This window comes from Ictidomys tridecemlineatus, chromosome 8 (genome assembly GCF_052094955.1).
Source record: "Ictidomys tridecemlineatus isolate mIctTri1 chromosome 8, mIctTri1.hap1, whole genome shotgun sequence".
In the NCBI taxonomy this organism is placed as follows: Eukaryota; Metazoa; Chordata; class Mammalia; order Rodentia; family Sciuridae; genus Ictidomys; species Ictidomys tridecemlineatus.
The window spans coordinates 114454727-114475122 of NC_135484.1; the positions used below are offsets into that span (position 1 = coordinate 114454727).

The 20396-nt window shown below is 52.9% G+C and overlaps 1 protein-coding gene across 4 annotated transcripts; it reads left to right on the forward strand.

Moving 5' to 3' along the window:
• The first annotated feature begins 142 nt into the window (after nucleotides 1-142).
• Nucleotides 143-19882, forward strand: Etv7 (ETS variant transcription factor 7). Of its 4 annotated transcripts, XR_005732748.2 has the most exons (9): nucleotides 143-766; nucleotides 2680-2815; nucleotides 9630-9794; nucleotides 12741-12863; nucleotides 14408-14493; nucleotides 15066-15287; nucleotides 16512-16654; nucleotides 19163-19263; nucleotides 19349-19397. XR_005732748.2 is itself a non-coding variant. In XM_013355725.4 (8 exons), the coding sequence occupies exons 1-8, from the start codon at nucleotides 761-763 to the stop codon at nucleotides 19464-19466; spliced, it is 1014 nt and encodes a 337-aa protein (XP_013211179.1). In that variant the 5' UTR covers nucleotides 158-760; the 3' UTR covers nucleotides 19467-19882. The 4 variants fall into 4 exon arrangements, 3 of the variants coding, with proteins under 3 accessions (XP_013211179.1, XP_040138510.1, XP_077876239.1); XM_013355725.4 differs by lacking the exon at nucleotides 14408-14493 and having other exon boundaries at nucleotides 158-766; nucleotides 19349-19882; XM_040282576.2 differs by lacking the exon at nucleotides 14408-14493 and having other exon boundaries at nucleotides 163-766; nucleotides 15213-15287; nucleotides 19349-19882.
• The last annotated feature ends 514 nt before the right edge of the window (nucleotides 19883-20396 follow it).

The window sequence follows — 20396 nt, forward strand, 5'->3', positions numbered from 1 at the left end:
CTCCCTGAGCTTCCCCATCCAGGCAGGGGGAGCCGAGGCAAGAGGACGCGCTGATGCCTGGGCGGGCGACACACCTGCAGCAGCCAAAGTCAGGGAAAAGGTGTCATGGGGCCATCTGAGTATAGGGCCTTGGTGCCTCTGCGGTCGCGAGCTTTTGGCTTCCTCGGGGCCAAAAGGCAGGCCCAGACCAGGTGGGGGCGGGAAAGTCACTCCACCCCTAAAGAGAGGGGCAGCTGTTCCAGGAAGCCCCGATGGGTGGCCCCTTCCCATGCATCTGCGGAGACGCACTAGTTGTTCCGTCGAGGTCTCGGGACCCGGTGTCCCCGGTTCTTCACATCCCGCAGAACCCCACGGCTGACCCCCAGGGAATCAGGGCCAGAGCGCAGGAGGGCCTGTCCGCTCCTGCGACAGGGGGTGCCACCAGGAGCGATGTCTCCGGCAGCCGGCGCCCCCGGCTCGGATCCGCGGGGCCCCCGGCCCTCCCCCAGCCCTGGGCGGCGGGAGTGGAACCGGATCCCGCTCTTTCGTTTTCGTTTCCCGGAAGGATAGCGCCTACCCCAGCGCCTCGCGCGCCTGCTCGCCGGGGCCCAGGGTTCACGCCCCGGCGCTTCTCGCCAGATTTCGCCCCAGGCGACCTTTCAGTTCTCAGCGCCGAGCGAGGGGCCTCGGGGAGAGGGGCAAGGAGCACGGCCCCGTGCCCAGCAGCGCCAGCCGGGAGCGCTCGCGACAGAAAGCCCGTGGCCCCTCACCTCCACCTGGGATGCAGGTAAGAGCCCGGCAGAGGAGCCCGCCGCGCACGCGGATCCACCTGCCCGCTCCCATCTCGATTCCCATTTTATTAGACCTTTAACTGCCTGGAGTCTCACCTTCCGACAGATTCCTAACCCTCACCGCCAACCCTGTCCCTCTGCTCCACCCCTAGACGCTCCTCACGACGGTCCCGCCTCTCTCTCTCTCTCTTTCCCCAAAATCCCGGTGCGAAGGCATCCCACACAGCATCCCCAAGGCCCCAGATCCTTTCTGAAGTCTCCTTTCCTCCTCATTTCTGCTACACTAACCCGATGGGAGGTCCCTGGAAATTCCTCCACGAGTCAGGTCCTCCCAGCTGTCAAACATAATCCCACTGGGACCCCTTTCCTCAGCAGTCCCTCTCCATTTTCTTCCCTTAGAGCTGGGGCCCATCCTACCCCAGGGCCTTTCTCCAATTCCCTCTCTCCAAGAGTCACGCCCACTTATCAGCCCTCTCCCAGGCCTTCGTGCAGAAACCCGGGGGTCTCCACGCTGTAGGCTCCCTGGCTGCATCTCCCAGACAGTTACAGCCTCAGGATTGCCTGCTCCTCTTGCTTGCAGGCGGGTGGAGGAGTAGACAAGTTCTTGTCTTGAGCCCCTTCTCTAGCAAGGGAGCTCACAGCCCCTCAATTTCTTTTCTTTTGGTATCAGGGATTGGACCCAGGGTCACATAACCATTAAGCCATATCCCAGCCCACCTCCCCCTTTAATTTTTTTTTTTTGTAGTTGTAGATGGACAGAATGCCTTAATTTTATTTATTTTTATTTTTATGTGATGCTGAGGATCAAACCCAGTGCCTTACAGACGTTAGGCAAGCCCTCTGCCGCCTAGCTACAGCCCCAGCTCCCACCAGCCCCCTTTTATGTTTTATTTTGAGAAGTCTTCTGGGCTTTGCTAAGTTGTTGAGGTTGGTCTCAAATTTTTGATCCTTCTGCCTCAGCCTCCTCAGTCACTGGGATTATAGGCTGTGGCACCTGAGTCTGCTCCCTCTCAGTTTCTGAGGCTTGGATATCTAGGAAACAGCACCAATGGGGACAGGTGGTGCCCTTCTCCTCCAGAAACGAAATGAGAACTATCCCAAAAGATGTCAAATCCCCTTTTGCATCAGCCAAGGCTTCTGGAGTTTGCTCTGCTGGCTCCAGATCCCAACTCCTTAGGCGCAGATTACCTTCCCAGACCAACTCTAGAAGATCCTAGGGTGAAATGGACTCTCAGGACCTAGTTTCACTTTTCCTTTTCTGACTGAGGCAGTTGTGGCTGGGCTGCAGCCCCAGGGATCCTTCTGCAAATACCACATTTGGCCACTTGTTTCTTCTCTCATCCTTCTGGATGAACCAACCCACAGCCAGAGCTATCCCGGCTGCAAAACTGATAGGATAAAGATTTCCCTTAGGGCTGGAGTTGTGGCTCAGTGGTAGAGAGCTTGCCTAGCATGTGTGAGGCCCTGGGTTCCATCTTCAGCTCCAGCTAAAAAAAAGAAAATTAAATAATAATAATAAAAAAGTCTTCCCTTTGTGAGACCTTGAGTCAGAAACTTATTCTTTTTTTTTTCTTTTTCCTTTTTGAAAAAGTGTTTATTTACTTCTGAGTTAAGGTCTTTTCATCCTGGTCCCTTGGTCTCCATGTTGTGATCTCACTAAGAATCCAGAGTGTATTTCTAGGCCTTCAGATTTCAGTTACAAGTCAAATTGTGCTAGGGAATCTTTTTCAGGGAGTTGAAAACTTGACTTGGAAGGATGAAATTTATCCAGTGTCTGCTGTGTACAAGATGTTGATGGTACCTTTAAGGTGGACACAGAGATAAACACTCTTTCTCTCCAAAAATAATGCTCAATACATTCCAGTACGGCTAAGCCTCCTTTGACGGCTCTGGTTTTCTCCTGCTCTAGGAGGGAACACTGGCCTATTCTCCTATAGGTCCTGCAGCGGCCACACCCCCCTTAGGCACCCAGGTCCAAGGCAGATGTGAAGCTCAAGTGCAACTGCTGGGTGAGACTGGGATCTGCAAGCTTCCAGGAAGACTCCGTGAGTAGAGGGGAGGAGAAAAGCTCATTTTTTTTGTTAAAGTCTTAAATGTCACTGCTTATTCAAGGAGTTTCCTTTCCTGCGTTTCCAGTTCTTTGGCTGGGTTTTAACTCTTCCTGGGTGAGGAAGTCAGAGAAGGTGTACAGCTGGCATTGAGGGGCAGGCATCCTCAGTGGTGAGATGAGGGCTGGCGCTTAATGAGCCTTTGGGTCCTTTCCAGGTGAGACAGGATTGGAGACATTGGCAGAGAGGGAGTAGGTGGGGCTGAACAGTGAACAGTGGCATGCACATAAAACCTTCTTTTAAGCTACAATGTATCATTTTCATTATTACAAAAGCAGCATGTGCTTATTGTCAAAAATTAGGCACTGCCAGAGAAGGGTAAGAAAATACTAGAGAACAGTCAAATGCACCTACAGTAACCATGGGAAACATTAGTAGTCTCCTTTCATTTCCTTTTCCTAAGTAATGTTCTTACCCCAGGGTACGCATAGCGGTGGAGCAGGCTGGAAATTAATGTATTTGAGTCTGTATTTCAAATGAGAGGCAAAAAATCTAAGTGACATGTTCAAGATCACAGGGCTCTTTTCTAAAATTTTTAATTATAGGTGAACACGATGCCTTTACTTTATTTATTTATTTTTATGTGGTGCTGAGAAACGAACCCAGTGCCTCCACGCGTGCTAGGCGAGCGATCTGCCACTGAGCCCCAGTCCCAGCCCTCACACAGGCCAAAGTTTGGTCCTGCTGGTCATCTTCTAGGAGACTTTTGCTTGGTTTTTAGTTTTTATTTTATTTTATTTTAGCTTAGTTTATTTGCGGAACTGGAGACTGAACTCAGGGACACATTACCACTAAACTAGATTTCCAGTTCTTTAATTTTTTATTTTTATTTTGAGACTGGGTCTTGTGGCTCAGGCTGGCCTCAAACTTGTAATCCTCCTGCCTCAGGCTCCTGAGGAGCCTGGGACGTTAGGTGCATGCCTCCATACCCAGATTAAGATTTTTAAAAATGTACTTCCTAAACCATGGCAATCCTCGGCTCTGCAGCTGGCCGACCCCAGCCAGGGTCTTTGATCCGGATGGGAGTCCAAGGCATCCATGTTGGACTCAGGTTGTGAAGCACCCAGACCACTTTGCTTCCTGCTCCCTGGAACACTGCCTGACAGGTTTCCTGGCTGCCACCTATGTTTTGAGCTATGACAGGACTAAGCTGTGGCTTAGCAGAGGGTGAGGTAACTTCACACCTCTGTGGTCCACTTCCTGACCTTTAATTGGGAAGATAACCCTTAGGTTAGAGGGAAGGTGGGACTGACAGGTACACTCTCCCTGGGCAGGTGCTGGAGGAAGTCGAGCAGGGAGGTGCTGCAGAGCAAGGTGGCAGGCGGGGGAGCTCCACAGGACCCTTTGTCCCACTTGCCAAGTCCTAGAAGGTCAACCCTGGGAAAGAGCCCCTGGAAACTCCCTTAACTTCCCAAACAAGGAAACCCAGGCCCGGGAGGCTGTGTCAAGGTCACTTTCTACCTTCAGGGCCCTGCCCTGCTGGGTGAGGGGAACAGAAGGAGAAGTGAGAATTCAGAGTTTAGTCACCGCCTGGATCAGTACAAATACACCACCTTCTAGTTTTTTGATGTTCACAGGCTCATTGGGGATGTAGGGAAGGGCGAGGCTGGGGCTGAGGGAGCCTGAAAGCTGGGGCAGAGCCAGAGCTGGGGCAGGGGTGGGGAGGAGTAGCTCAAGACTGCCAGGCCCCCCAACCCTGTGATTAATGACCCTTTGCATGCTTTGAGAAAAGACTTCTGGAGTTCTTGTTTTCTCCAAAAGTGGGTTTAAAAAAAAAAAAAAAGGAGCAATTTGATCTGATTTTAAGACACACCTACATATCTATTAACTAAAGACATAAGGACGAAAATTTTAACACGACCTCTAAAAAACACTTCCTAAAAGTGAAGTTCAAACTCAAGACCTTCAAAAAACAAACCAAACAAAAACTTTAAAAAATCAAAAACTCAAGATCCACAACTCTCCCTGGAATACGGGAAAGGGGAGGATCGTAAGTTCCATAAGACCACATTTTATAAGCTCAGAAACTCACTATTTGTTTGTTGAATGAACGAATGAGTGACAAAGAGTCTTCATCAAGGGCACCAAAACCAACCAAGGCAGAACCCCTCTGGTGGGGCCCTCTGAGATGATCCCCAGGTCTCCTGCATACTTTTAGTGACAGGCACACCCACCCCTCTTGGAGCAGCCTGTGCTCTGGTTGTACCACTCAGGGTGAGGTCACTGTGGCCTGTTGTCCCCTAGATCAGGGCTCCTGAGGCACTCGTCCTGCTATCTAGGTCAGGCCTCCTCAGGAGCCCACCCTGAAATAGTGGCTAGGACCGGGGGAGAGAGAGAAGAGAAGGAAATTCAGAAAGTTTCCTCAGGCCATTTAAGACTGTGGACAGCGTGTGCTCGATCCCAGTGGGCATCTCTGGGAACAGGGAGGGGCATACCCTGGGGAGTAGGCAGCTGGGGCTTTACCCCCTCACTGCCCATCCATAATGGAGCGAGGGCTGTCTCCAGGGGTCCCGACTCCAGCATGTCCACCTCACCCCGTGCACCAGCCGAGGGGGCTCCTGCAGTCACAAAAAGCTCCTGGGGGAGTGGGGTGGCCACCTTGAGAGTGGAGCCTTGAGGCTAGGTGCTGTGGGCAGCGTCCACTCCCCCCGTCACCACAGAGTCCATGATTCCTACCATGGAGACTTCTGAGGATATTCAGACCCTCCCACCCCCCAGTTCTGGACCTTGGTAACTAAGGGACACTAAATGACTCATTTTCCTGCCAACAACATTCTAAATAAGCAAACTGCTGACACCAGTTGAAGGTGGGCTTTGCAGGTGCCTGGGGTGATAGCAACCTCCTGCGCCCCACGTTTCTAGAAACCGATTGCCCTCTCAGGGCGTCTCTCTGACATTTTTTTTCCCAGTCGCCCACTCCATTCCATTTTCCACCTCTAGATTCCAGGGCTGATGGGATGCAGCAGGAAGGTGAATAAACTAAATAGATCTTGCTTCGGCTTGTGTTCGGCTGGTGAGGTGGCGTGTGATGAAGAGCACCATCTACTTTCCTGTGTGTTGCTTTTCTGTGTTGACTTGCCTGCCAGATAAAGATGTGCAGGAGAGCTGTGGCAGTTTCACTCCAAGGACAACTGCACTGTCTAGACAGGGGCAAAGGACAGGAGGTGGGCCCGGATGCAAGAGTGGGGCCCAGGGAGCTCTGGCAGGGTGCGGCCCAACTTCCCCAGGATTGAAGTGGCAATGAAAGAGGCCAGGTGGCGGGGAGGCTCAGTGAGGGCCACAGGTGGTTGCCCTGGGGGTCTTCGTGCCTGCTCCTGTTCCTGAGCCTCTTCCCCACAGCTGGCTCCCTAAAGAAGCGCTGTGAATTTCCTATTTTGGGTGCCAAGGAATGGGGACAGCTTTGCATTTTGGAATTGACTTTTAAAACTCTTCGTTGTGAATAAGCCATGGGAAGAGACCTCCAGGGCCTCCTCCTCTATCTCACAGGGGCAGGGGTGGCACCTCTCCACCTCCTTCTCTGGTTGTTCTCCTGGGGCATTTAGTTTAATAGGTACATTCTAACAAGCGTGGCTATCTGGGTATTGTAGACCAGGGCTTCTCAGATTCGAATGTGCATGTGGATCTTCTGGGAACCTTGTTGAGATACAGATTCCGACTCAGTAGGTCTGGGGTGGAACTTGAGATTCTGCATCTAACAAGCTCCTGATGCTGCTGATGCTGCTGGTTTGAGGACCCCATTTATTTATTTTCAAAATGCTGGTCAGGGGTTACTAAGGAAGTTCAATCAATTCAGTGGGACAAGATAAATACTTTTGTTTGGCGGGGTGCTGGGCATGGAAACCAGGTCCTCAGGCAGGCTGAGCATGCTGTCTACCACAGAGCGACCACCCCAGCCCAGAAGGGAGAGTTTGAACAGTGACGTCACCCCCTGATGATGAGAAGGAAGATGGCTAGCAGTAGATGGGAAATTCTACAAAGTAAGGCCTGGAGAATGAAGAGCTTTGCCTTTCCCAAACTCAGTGCCTGGGATGGAGCCCATGCTTCACTGTGTAAACTGGAAAGATCAGGCAGGCACCTTGGATGGTTGCCCCAGCTGGGACGACTGCCCAGATCTGTCCTGGGAGCACTGTCCAGATCTGACCTGGGAGCACTGTCCGGATCTGTCCTGGGAGCTGGGAGCCAACCAAGCTGGAAATCCCCAGTGAGTGACCCACCAGGGGGAGAGTAAGGCGATATCTGACTGGAATCTCGAGAGACAGACACAGTTAATAAGATAAAACTGAAAATACATTGGATCATTGCAAAGAGAGGGAGAGGCCGTGGCTGTGGGCAGGTGAAACCTGGAGAGTCAACCTGGTTAGACTGGTAAGGAGAGTCCGGAGGCGCTCATCCAGAAACTAGGTCAGGGAGACTTCTTGGAGGGAGTGGACTCCTTATGCCACATTGGTAGCCCAGCCGAGCCCTGTGTGCTGGCTGCTGTGCCAGGTATTTCACAAGTATCACCTCATCTGACAGCCGTACCAACCCTTGTCTCAGAACAAGCCTGTCCTGCTTTGCCAGGTGTGGCTCTTTAAATTGGTGACCTCACAGCCTCCCTGGCACAGTCCTGTGTGGCTGGTGTGGATTTTGTCATCATCCCGGGTTTACAGATGAGGAAACAGAGGCAGTCACTTAGGTCACAGCTGGCCTGACACCATCATCAGTACTTTTCATTGTGTGTTTTTACTTTTCATAATTTTTTTTTTTTTTTTTGCCGTCCAACTCTCAGTCAAGTGTATTTCAGGGTGCAGTTCCGTGAATTTTATGTGCATAGACAGCCGTGTAGCCACCCCTGAGATCAGGGTCTGGGACATTTCCAGTACCCCAGGAGGTTTCCTCGTGCCTCCAGTTCCCATTCAAAGGATGACAACTCTTCTGATTTCTCTCCCCAGATTAGTATTGCCTATTCTGTTTTGTTTGTTTCTTTGTTTTGGGACAGGGCCTGGCTGTGTTGCCCAGGCTGGTCTCAAACTCACGGGTTCAGATCCCGGAGCAGCTGGGACTACAGGCATGTACCACTCGCCTGGCTAACATGTTCTTTGTGTGTGCGACACTGGGGGATTTTTTTTTTTTTTTTTTAGAAAGAGTGAGAGAGGGGAGAGAGAGAGAGAGACAGAGAGAGAGAGAGAGAGAGAGAGAGAGAATTTTTAATATTTATTTTTTAGTTCTTGGCGGACACAACATCTTTGTTGGTACGTGGTGCTGAGGATCGAACCTGGGCCGCACGCATGCCAGGCGAGCGCGCTACCGCTTGAGCCACATCCCCAGCCCCACTGGGGGATTTTTATTTATTTATTTTTAGTTGTAGATGGACACCATACCTTTATTTATTTATTTATTTAATTTATTTTTGTGTTGTGCTGAGGGTCCAACCCAGTGCCCCATATGTGCCAGGCAAGCACTCCACCACTGAGCCCCAGCCCCTGGCACTGGGGATTGAGTGAGGGCCTCATGCTGCTAGCAAACACTCCTGAGCTCTGTCCCCACCAATAGAAAATAAACGGAAACTTTCCAAATATCCCTCAGCTGGAGAATAACCATCCAGTTGGGATGTTTTCCTGCCAAGCTGCTAGGCAGCAAATCTTGCCTGCCTTTCTTCTTGAGGGACACTTGACCATGTCTGGAGACACTTTTTGTTGTTGTGCCTGGGCCTCCATTGAGTGGGCAGAGGGGAGGGATGTTACTAAAACCACTTCAATGCACAGGACAGCCACCACAGCAAAGAGATGGGGCCCACCATGCTAATAGGACCCGAGGTGAGAAATTAGATCACACTGAATTGCTGGATTCAGTGAATTACTGGTAAACTTTTTTTTTCTTGTCTTGACCTTTGAGATGGGCACTGGTCCTTTATCTGTCATCTATGATGTAAATATTTCCCCCAAATCTACCCTCTTTTAGTTTCATTTGTGGTATGTTTTGCCCCCCCCCCCCCCCCAATTAGAGTCAAATGTGTTTCATTTTGGTAGCCTCTGTGTTTCCTGTCATAGTTAGGGTCTTCTGTACTCCTTCAGTGCATATAATTTTCTGTTTCTATTTTAAGATTTTTATTGTTCTATTTTTTGGGAACCCATCCCATTTGGAGTTGATTTTGTAAATGGTCGAGGTGGGGGGCCATATATACACATACATGTGTGTGTTCCAGGTGCAGAATACACAGACAGTGTGCCTCCGCCGACCCAGTTCAGTGCCATAGCGGGTCCCTGTTAAACATTTGTTGAAGGAATGATTGGAAAACAGGCAGCGGGTGGGGTACCAACAATAAATAAGCAGATACATCCGTAATACATATAGAGTGATAAAAGCTAGCACATAATTATGGCAAATGTAAAACTGACCAAGAAAGCAAGGTGGTGCGACAGAAAAGAACGGACACAGTGAGAGGAGGTGATGGGGTTTGGGGAAGGGACCCGCTTAAAGGGAGTGTTCAGGGTGGGCTTCTCAGAGGACTGGAAGCCCTGACTTCCTGGAGCAGGAGCAACGATGGATGGATGGATGGATGGACGGACGGACGGACGGACGGACAGATGGATGGATGGATGAATGGATGGATGAACAGCTGGATGGGTGGACGGACGGATGGATGGACAGATGGATGGATGGTGGACGGACGGATAGATGGATAGGGGACAGATGGATGATATTTGGACAGATGGATGGGGCGGGGGTGCGGGTCCTCTGCCCCGGCCCCAGCCTGTGCTTGCCGCCGCAGGCCTCCAGCCGGCGCTGTGGAGCAGGGAGGACGTACTGCACTGGCTGCGCTGGGCCGAGCAGGAGTACTCGCTCCCGCGCGCCCCCGAGCGCGGCTTCCAGCTGAACGGCCGCGCGCTCTGCATCCTCACCAAGGACGACTTCCGCCGCCGCGCTCCAGGTTCAGGTGAGGGAAGCTCCGGGCTCCACTCTTCAGCGAGTTGGTGGGAACCCTGGAAGCACGGGAGGCCCCAAGCCCCTGGGGTCCTGCAGGGAGCCTTCCTGGGAAGGCACTCCCTCCCAGCCAAAGGCAAAACTGGAGAACGTTCCAGAATTCATTGATTCGCACTGATAAGAGCTCAAGCCTGGCCCCCTGTATGAGTTTTTATTTTAGCCAGAACCCGGGCCTGAGGTCAAAGGAACCATGTTTCAGGAGCAGAATCTGGTGGTGGCCGGCGGCAGAGCCTCTGGAGTCCGTCTGACCCTCCCTTGGCCTTCTCGCTGGAGGCTCTTCATGTTGGTGCTGGTCTGGTGTCTTCTAAGACCACACTCTTGTTTTCTCTGCAGCCTGTCTTTGGCAAGCAAGACCAAAGCCTGTGTGGCAGAAGGGGTTTTCTCAACTATTCTAATTTACTTCTTTTCTTCTAACACACCCCACCGCACTGCCACCTCTCAGGTTCTGCCGCACTTTTCCCCTCATGAGCCTTCTCCAGTGGCTGTGCCTGGATTTAAGTTAAACAAGCAAACAACAACACCCCGCCCCCCCCCAAAAAAAAAACCCATTTAAAAAAAGTTGACACACAGCATTAGTGCTTATTTATAGGCTGCAGTGTGACATTCCAGCAATGTGTACAATGTGCTGTCACAGAAATGGGCCTATCCAGCACTTCAAACAGTTATCCTTTCTTTGTGTTGGGAAAATTCAGGAGTCCTATCTTCTGGCAATTATGAAATATGCAGTTAATTATTCTCAATGATTCCCTGGATTTTATTTATCTATCTATCTATCTATCTATTTATTTATTTATTTTTACGTACCGAGTATTGGGCTTGGGGTGTTTTAACTGAGCTACATCCCGAAGTTGCTGAGGCTGGCCTTAAACTTGCAATCTTCCTGCCTCAGCCTCTTGAGTCACTGGGATTACAGGTGTGCTCCACTGCACCCAGCTAGAAATTCCCTGGTTTTAATGGGGCTGGTGGGTGTTGGCAGGAGATCCAGGCTCTGGCTTCTCCCACAGCGGAGACTGTCTGGGCAGAGGCAGGGCCGGGATGACATGAGCACAAGTCTGCTCCCTATCATGCCTGTGATTCTCTCTCACTTCCTGCAAGCAACCCTGGTCCTCAGGAGCCCACTGTGCACCTCTTACCCCATGGCTGTCAGGTGGTTCTCCACCCAGGGATCCCCCCACTTTCCTCCTCCCCTTTTCCTGCCCACCATCAGCAACTTAGCCCAAAGGTGTGAGTCAAGAGGCATTTCTGGGACTATGAACAGGGCCCACCTGCCTTTAGGAAGAGGTTAGGACTATTCAGTCCCTCAGAAGACAGGCCAGCCTTTTTCGGGGAGGAGATACCAGGGGCACTCTACCACTGAGCCACATCCCCAGCCCTATTTTGTATTTTATTTAGAGACAGAGTCTCACTGAGTTTCAAGTTGCTTAGGGCCTGGCTGTTGCTGAGGCTGGCTTTGAACTTGCAATCCTTCTGTCTTGGTCTCTGGAGCTACTGGGATTACAGGTGTGCACCAGTGCACCCTGCAGCCATGAAATGAAATTTGTGGAATCCCATTATGCAGAGGAGACCAGCAGGGGGCTGAGATCCCTACTCTTGGTTATTTTGTTCTTGTTTGAGAGGATTTCAGGAAGACACAAAATTTAGTTTAAAAAAAAAAGTAGCAAAGTTTAGAAGGGATAGGAAAAAGGGAACGGGAGTCATTCTTAATGGAGAGTGGGTCCTCTCAGAGAGTTTTATTGGAGGGTCCCAGGGAAGTTTCCAGAGTCCTGCCCAAGTTCACCTCTTGACTTTTGACTGACAGCAGGATTGTGTTAAATGTCCAAGTGCCTCCTGCGCCTGGTGAAGTTCCAGGAGAATTCGAGGTCACTTTGTCCTGTGCTGACTGGTTCTAATTGGAACCTGTTCTTATAGATATTATGGTTGGGGAAATTCCTCTTAGCTCCCTGAGTTCTGAGACCAGGTCTGTGTAAGGGTCACAAAATCTCCATTCCCCCATCTCCCACTGCTCCAGGGAGGGGCTTGTGTTCTTTTTATTTTATTTTTAAAATATTTTTTTTTAGTTACCAATAGACTTGAGAATTGAACCCAGAGTCTCACACATGCTAGGCAAGCGCTCTACCACTGAGCCCTTCTTTTTATATTTTAAAATATTTTTATTCATAGATGGACACAATGCCTTTATTTATTTATTCATGTTTACGTAGTGTGGAGGATTGAACCCAGTGCCTCACACACGCCAAGCAAGTGCTCTACCACTGAGCCCCAACCCCAGCCCTTGTGTTCTGATTAGCTGAGGCAGGAGGATTGCAAGTTCAAGGCCAGCCTCAGAAACTTAGTGAGACCCTGTCTCCAAACAACAACAACAACTAAAAGGGATGTGGCTAAGTGGTAAAGTACCCCTGGTACCACAAAAAAAAGGAAGAAAAAAATAAGCAAGTATGTGGGGTCCAGTCAGCGCAGTGGTCCCAATGTGTAGAATTACTCCCTTGACCTCATGTTCCCGCCACTCACGTCTGCCTATTATTTATCATCCTGAGCCTTAGAAGAACTGCCTTTGCCTCCAGGGATGTGAGACACGGTTGTGCCGTTTGTGCACTGAACTCAGGCCCTCAACTGGGGGCATGTGGGGGTGCTCAGCCTGACCTTGGGGGGGGATTCCTTGGTGACCTTGGTGCCCAGCACCTTCCTCTACCAGGAAGGGATGTCTTTTTAACTGTAACCGCCAGGGGGCGACATTGGCCGTGCCCCTTGTCAGCCCCAACAGCGGGAGCCCCGCACCTCCTTTAGCAGGATGCTGGTGACGGGACACCCTGGGCTTCGCCCGAGAGGCAAGTGACCACAGGGGACAAAGACTGGGCTCTCCACTGGCCTGGCCAGCAGCCTGCCTCCCGCCCACCCCCAGGTGACGTCCTGTATGAGCTGCTCCAGTTCATCAAGACCCAGCGGCGAGCCCTGGTGTGCAGGCCCTTCCTCCCCGGGACCTGCAGGCAGAGGACGCGCCCCGGGCTGCCCCAGGCCCCGGAAGGTGAGGAGGCCCTTCCTGAAGCTCCGAGCCCGCTCAGGTCAGCCTCGTGGCGGGACCGGCCATCCTCAGGGCAAAGCCAGGGAGGGGTGGCAGGGGCTGGCCGCTCCCCCCCCCCACAGCCTGGCTCCTGCAGTCATTTGAATGAGGCCGGGGTCCCCCTCCTGCCTCTGTCTCCATGGCATCCAGGCGCCAGAGCACGGGGACACCCACACCCTCTCAGTCCTGTTTACTGTGGCCTCTGCGGCCTTTGACCTAGAGGTCATCTCCCTGCCACCCTCTTCCTTTGACTTCCAGGATGTCCCACTTGCCTGATTTCCTATAGCCCCAGTGGTCACTCCTCAAAAATCTCCTTCTCTGGGTCCTCCTCTTCTTCCCTACTTCTAAATGTCCAGACCCGGGGTCAGGGGGCTCTTCTCTGTCTACATTCAGGCCTCAGGTGATTGGATCCTGGAAATTCACATTAAGTACTGCCGGTGATTCCCAGGCATGCCCTGACCTGTCCCCCACGCTTCCTGTCCCCCCTCCAGTGTGTCTAGTGGGCATCTCAACCCCAGCAGCCCCTAAACCAGGGCCCCATGTCCCCACACTGCTCCTTTCACAGCAAACCCCAGCTCCTCCTTCCAAACTTAGTTCAAACACTGGACAGCGAGTTAACAGGGTTTTCATCTCTATGACCAAAACACCCGACCAGAACAGTTTAGAGGAGGAAAACTTATTTTGAGATCATGGTTTCAGAGGTTTCTGTCCATGGTTGGCTGGTTGCATGGCTCTGGGCCCAAGCACCACGGCAGAGGGGGCTGAGGAGAAAACTGTCAGGTCACGGTGGCCAGGAAGCAGAGAGGAAGGAGGGAAGGGGCACAGGGAGGGTGAACCCTTCTGGGGCCCATGTGACCCACCTGCTCCAGCCCCCCCCCCCCACAGCCATACTGTAGTCCTTTCAGATTATTAAACCATCAAATGAGCGATCTGCTGTCAGGTGACAGCTCTCCTAATCCAACTGCTTTACCTCTGAATGTTTCTGCATTAACACAGGAGCTTTGGGGGGACCCTCATTTTCAAACCCTAGCAGACATCACTTTGGATTCCTGCTTCTCCTCCGTCTTCATCCTGCCAACGAATCTTGTTGGCTGCACCTTCGAATCTCTGCTGAATCCATGCACTTCCTGCACCCCACTGTTGGTTCCCGTGCTGCCCCACCACCTCTGGAGAACCTCCTCGCTGGTCTCCTCACTTCCGCTCTTGACCTCCAAAGATCTGTTCCCCACAGAGCTGCTAGAGACCGCTAAGTCAGGCTGTGTCTTGCCTCTGCTCAGAATCTTCCAGTGACTCCCTTCTCACTTGGAGTCAAAGCCACAGTCCTTACAGCGGCCTCTGCCCCCTCTTCAGGCCTCTCCCCCTTGCTCCTGCTGCTGTGGCCACAAGGGCTCCTTGTGTGCTGAACAAGCCAGAGCTATGCTCATGTCCCAGGGCCTTTGTTCCTGCTGTCCCCTCTGCCTGGATTCTCTTCTCAGTACTGACATTGCTCCCTCCTTTACCTCCTGCAGGGCTCCGTCCAATGTCACCCTGCAGCAGAGCCTCACCAACGTCTCTAAAATCCCACTTGTGCCTCTTCCAGATTCCTCATCTGTCTGTGAGCTTTATTTTCTCTCCCCGTCTTGCGTACTGCTTTTATCTTCTTTTTCATTTTAATCATCTGTCCTCACAAAAATAAGCCCCATAATGAGTCCCAGTAGCAGGTCGTACTGCTTTACCTGTCTCCAGGGCCGGGACCATGTCGGCAGCCAGTCAGACAGCAGTGTCAGATCAGCAGAGAGGTTTCTGGATTCAGGGATGTGTCCCTGAGATTCTGAGCACGATGCCTGGCTCACAGACAGTTCTTAGTATTTCCTGGGCAAATGAGGAGGACGCTGGATGCGGGCACCTGGGTTCTAGGCCTGGCGCCTTCACAGCTTGACTTTGCACCAAAGAGGAAACAGGATGAGTGACTTGTAGGGAGCGGAGGCTGAGTGACAGGCTGGCTTGGGCTGTCTGGCCCAGGCCACTGCACTTTATGGCCTCCCCACTCTCTCACCAGGAGGTGGACAGGGAAGAGCCTTAGCCACAGGAGTCACTGGGAGGCCCTGGGCAGGGAGGCCCTGGGCAGGGAGGCCCTGGGCAGGGAGACCCTGGGCACACAGGATCAGTGTGCTCCTCTGCTTGCAGAGGGGATCGGGCCCTTTCAGGAAGCCCTCCTACCCACCGCCAAGTGCCTTCTGTCACAGCCACCAGCCCTGGGGCTTGCCAGCTCCTTCAGCCACCTGGGTTCTCCCAGGCCAGCCAGGCGGCCCCTCAGATTATCTCATTGTGCAGAGCCCGGCTGCAGGACCCGGGGGGTCTGCTCCTTCCCCAGGATGCCACGGGCCCCCATTGACGGCAGGATCGCAGGTGAGTAGGGGGCTGTTCCCTGGGCAGGAGTGAGGTGTGCTGAGGCTGGGTCCCAGAGGGGTCACGGGTGACAGGGACCAGGGTTGTTTTGACCCAGGGGTGAGGGGATCTGGGCTGGGGGTGGGAAGTGGGGTGATGTCCTGTGTGTTGGCCACTGTTGGGCCACAGCAGATGGATTACTTAGGATTGCCAAGCCCAGTCTGTCCCCAGGGCAGGGACAGTTTGGGCAGTTAGAGTCGGACACTCAGGTTGGCTAGAGTACCTGCCCTGTCCCCTCTCGCCCCTCCCCCACCGCTCCATAACTCTTAAAACTCTATTGAGCACTTACTATGTGCCAAGCTTGGTTCCAAGGCCTTCATTTAGTTGTACCACAGCTCTTTGACGTGGGCACTATTTTAGCCTGGTTTCATAGATAAGGAAACCAAGGCACAGAGAGGTTAAGGACTTCCCTGGGATTACACAGCACTTATGGCGGAGCTGGGATGTGAACCCAGATTGTCTGGCTGCAGAGCCTGCCCTTTAACCTGGTGAATCACTTCACGGTCGCCTTCGTTGTTAAGGGATTGATTGGCAGGCGGACAACCAGACACAGGGACAGAGAAGCCACCCATCTTTCCGGAAAATGTTCCTAGCCATGGTGGGGCCACCACCTTAATATAAGACACAAGACGGGAGGAAGCCTGGCTCCTGGGTCAGAGGTGACTGGAGGCCAGTAAACGCCCGAGTCTTTTCACCTGCAGTGCCCATCTGGCCTGAGGGCTCCCCTCTCAGTGCTGTTCCCAGGGCTTTGGGCACATTGGCCACCTGTCACCACCCTCACAGGGAAGCTGCCTCTGGCGACTTTCCTGAAGGCACATGGCTCGGGGCCCTGGGGCTCAGATCTGAGAGGGTGCCCTTGGGCGTTGATTTTCTGGGCACTTCCTGGGTCCAGGGTGCTGAGTGCCTGGGCAGGGTCTTGCCCGCGGGCCCCGCCAACCCTCGCATAGGGGAGCGTGACCGTGGTGTCTGCAGAGCTGGGCTGGCCTCGCGCTCCGCCTGCCCCCTGAGCCCATCCCCTCCCGCGTCCCCTGGGTTATGAGCCACCTCCTAGAGCTCTGAGGTACAGAAGGGGCCCCCATTGCTCCTATAGACACCCCTGTCTTCATCCTCCTGCTGGGGCTCCCTGGGCTGGCCTCCAGGTCCCCGGGGACACGGTCCTCACGGCTCCTCTGTGCTGACCTGCAGACTGCCACCTGCTATGGGACTACGTGTACCAGCTGCTCCGGGACGCCAGGTACGAGCCCTACGTCAGGTGGGAGGACAAGGACGCCAAGGTCTTCCGTGTCGTGGATCCCAACGGGCTCGCCAGATTCTGGGGGAACCAAAAGGTGAAGCTGGACCAGCGGGCGGGCTGGTTTCCACATACCCAGGGGACAGAGCGAGGGGTCAGAGTGGACCCCGGGGCACCAGGGGGTGGTCTTCAATGATGGGGCCTTCCCTTCCCTTGGGGTCCCAGAAGTGCACTGGTTAAAAGTCACCTCTTAGGGATGGAGGATGTCCCTGAGGCATGACCTCGCCTTTGCTTAGTACTTAAGCCTCTTTGGGGGGGGGCAGTGCTGGGGAGGGAACCCAGGGCCTCACCACATGAGACCAGCCTCTACCCCTGGCAATGAGCCTTTCAGAGATCTTGGCGTGGACTGCACGGTGCCTGCCGGTTAGCCCAGAAGAGGAAGCTGGGTATCTGAGGGAGGGTGGGAAGAAACCCAGGCCCCTCGCTCCCCCGGCACGTCGGCTGTGGGGGCCAAAGGGCCCGGGGCGGCTGAGGCCCCTGCACATTCCTGTTTGGCGGATGGCCCAGAGCTAAGTGGGTGTCTGTGAGGAGATCGCAGGCGGTTCACCCCAGTGCTCAGGATTCCACATTTATTTTTGAGTTGGTATTAACAAATGGGACGGCCATCTCCGTCTCAGGGTCACAGTGGTGACCTAGGAATGATAGTGCTGCACGCCTGGAATCCCAGTGCAGAGGCTGAGGCAGGAGGATCACAAGTTCAAGGCCAGCCTCAGCAATGTAGCGAGGCCCTGTCTCAGAATAAAAAATGAGAAGAGGCGTGTGGCTCCGCGGGTGAGGGCTGCTGGGTTCATCCCGATACCCGGGTTCCTTTAAGGAAAGAAAAGAGAGTCTTTTGAAGAGAACTGGCTACTTTCTGCACAGCCGCGGTGGCCCCTGCTGCTGCCACCCTGTTACGGCTGGTGCCCTGAGAGCTTGTGGACAAGAATTCACGTGGTGACAAAGAGGGATAAGGAAATTGTTGGGACACTTCTAGGACTTGATGACTTTGTCAATATAGTGCTGGGAGATGTCACTGAATTTTGAAATCATATCAGAAGGAAGAAAGATTACTAAATTTGTTTTTTTTTTTTTTTTTAATACCAGGGATTGAACCCAGAGGTGCTTAACCACTGAGCCACATTCTCAGCCCTTTTTTATACTTTATTTACAGACAGGGTCTCACTGAGTTGCTTAGGGACTCACTAAGTTGCTGAGGCTGCCTTTGAAATTGCGATCCTCCTGCCTCAGCCTCCTGAGCCTCTGGGATGACACACGTGTGTCACTGTGCCCTGCTCAGATCAGATTTTGCTAAATGCAAACAATATAATGATGCTGGTTCCAGGAGGAGAAGGACCTGAGATATGAATGAATTCCCTTGACTTGTGGTGGATTCCATTTTGTTTAATAAAAGGCAACAAAGTAGATTTTCTTTTTAAATTTTAATGTTTAGATTTTCTAAAGCTAATTTTCCCATTAAAGGGGAATGCTTTTGAAGATGAATTGTATGACCAGTTTTCTAAGTTAATCATGATTGTCTTGGGGGAAAAAAAAAGGAGTTTGTTTTTTGAAGACTGAAAAAACAAAGGTGTTTTTGGTTAACTTTAAAAAATAATGACGATCAGCAGTTTTTAGCATTTCCTAAACTGCAGTGAGTGGCGCCTGCCTGCCCTCTGCTGTTGGGAGGGCTTTCCCTGTGTTAACTCACTCAGTACCGCAGCCTCGTGAGGCAGGTGTTATGTGGAAACCGAGGCACAGAGAGGTTTAGCAAGTGCCAAGAGTTTAGCCCAATGAGGCGACAGTGTGGGGACTGTGCCTGGGCTGGCAGCTGCCCTGCACTATTCTGCTGCCTCTTGGCAGTGCTGGTGGCCGGAAGGATGTTAATGACTAAAGTTCTAGGGTGTTTAATCTGGTCCAACCCCATATCGCCCAGGCAGGGAAACTGGGGCCCAGAGTGCAGCAGCTCCACTTAATGAGCACATACTCATGCCAAGCGCTGTGCTGAGGATCTTCACGAATCAGCTAATTTAACCCTCACAGCAAACCTCACGACCAATGAAACTTTCACTTCATTTCATTTTAAATGGACTCAGAGATACAGAAACGTGTCCAAAGTCACACAGCTGCCAAGTGGTGAAGTTGGGCTCACTGATGCCAACACCCAGGCTTCCCGCCCTGACCCTGTACTGCCTGCCCTCCAGAGGGAAGTCGGGGACCTGGCCACAGTCATGCTACTCACTGGCGCCAAAGCCACCCGTGCAGTCCCACCATGCAGCCTCTCCCTGTTCCCCACAGGGCATGGTGGTTATTTATTACTGCTGGGACATTTGCTTTGGAACAGTGACCTGGGGTTCGCTCCCACTGCGTAGTCTCCCCTCCTTCCTCCCCTGACCACCTCTGCCTGTCTCCTTCCAAACTCAGCCGAGTGCCACTAAACCCTGCCGAGCCCTGGGCCCAGGGGCTTGGGAAACCCTCCGGCCCAGTCTAGTCCCTTCACCGTGTGGAGAGTGAAGTTTGGGAGGCCTGGGCTGTCCAACGGGGGCTGACCTGGGGCTGCTCTACCTTCCAGAACCGGGTGAACATGACCTATGAGAAGATGTCCCGCGCGCTGCGCCACTATTACAAACTGAACATCATCAGGAAGGAGCCCGGGCAGAAGCTCCTGTTCAGGTGAGCAGCCTGGGGACCAGGGGACAAGGGGAAGCCCCCTGTGTCGGGGGCAGGTGCTGATTTGTGGTTGGGATCTGGATTCCAGGTTCCTGAAGACTCCAGAGGAGAAAGTCCGGCACAAGCGCAGCCACCTGGAGCAGCTGGAGAGCCAGGAGCAGGGCGGGGTGGACTTCAAGGACAAGATGCTTGTGGTCCCTCTGTGAGCGGCCAGCAGGCTCCAGCACGGATGGGGCAGAGACTAAGCCTCCCCTGGAGGCAGCCCCCTGGCTCCTTGCAGGGCGGCGGGGATTCCCAGCCAGATGGTGTGATCCTGGAATCGTAGCTGCCATCTGGAACCCCAAGCTGCCATCTGGAACCCCAAGCTGCCTGGGACCTGGGGTGGCTGAGAGCTGGGAGGCCTCACACCCAGGACACTAGGAGAGGCTGGTCGTCCTTTGTGTAATGCAAACAGACTGGACTGTCTTGCTGCCCTACCCTGGTACCTGCCCAGCCCAGAAGAGGTGGCCAGGCTCTGGTCCTGCCCAAGAGAGGACTGGAGGTCCCTCACGGAGGCTCAGTTTTCCTCATCTGCAAAAGGGGTGCACTTATAAAAACCCACCTTTGGGGATGACGTATGAAATGGGAAAAGGGTCAGTTCTTTGGCGGCTTTAGCAAATGACCGTGCTGGCAGCTGGTGCTTTTTAAGAGCTTCCTGGGTTCCAGGCCTCGTGCTGAGGGCCTCCCATGTGTCTTACCTCATTTAATTCACATACTAAGCCCCTGAGGTTTCTAGGTGAGGAAACGAGGCTGGCTGACCTTAAAGGGGACACTTTTCTGCCAGGTTTCTGTTCTTGTGACTAAAAGGCTCAGGGGTCACTCCAGTTGAACTGGGCTGACTGGGCTGCACAAAATAACCACACAAGAGACACAAATACCTTTTTCTTTGGGGTCGCTGTGATGGCTCCTCTGACCTTAAGGATCCGCAGGAAGAGAGAGAGCGAGCACGATGACCCCTTTTATTGAGGAGAAGCTATTCAAATGAGGCAAGGGGTCAGGTTTCAGGGGGCTGAGTCTATCTTCATGATGTCCACTGTCAGCAGGTTGACTGACACCTGGGTAGGCCACACCCAAGGGCACAGTAAGAGAAGGGCACA

Excerpts from the sequence above, each read along its gene's own strand:
- Etv7 (XM_013355725.4), top strand. Across the intron at positions 9,795-12,740 it reads CCGCCGCGCTCCAGGTTCAG|GTGACGTCCTGTATGAGCTG; the intron begins GTGAGGGAAGCT and ends GCCCACCCCCAG. Across the intron at positions 19,264-19,348 it reads GGGCAGAAGCTCCTGTTCAG|GTTCCTGAAGACTCCAGAGG; the intron begins GTGAGCAGCCTG and ends TCTGGATTCCAG.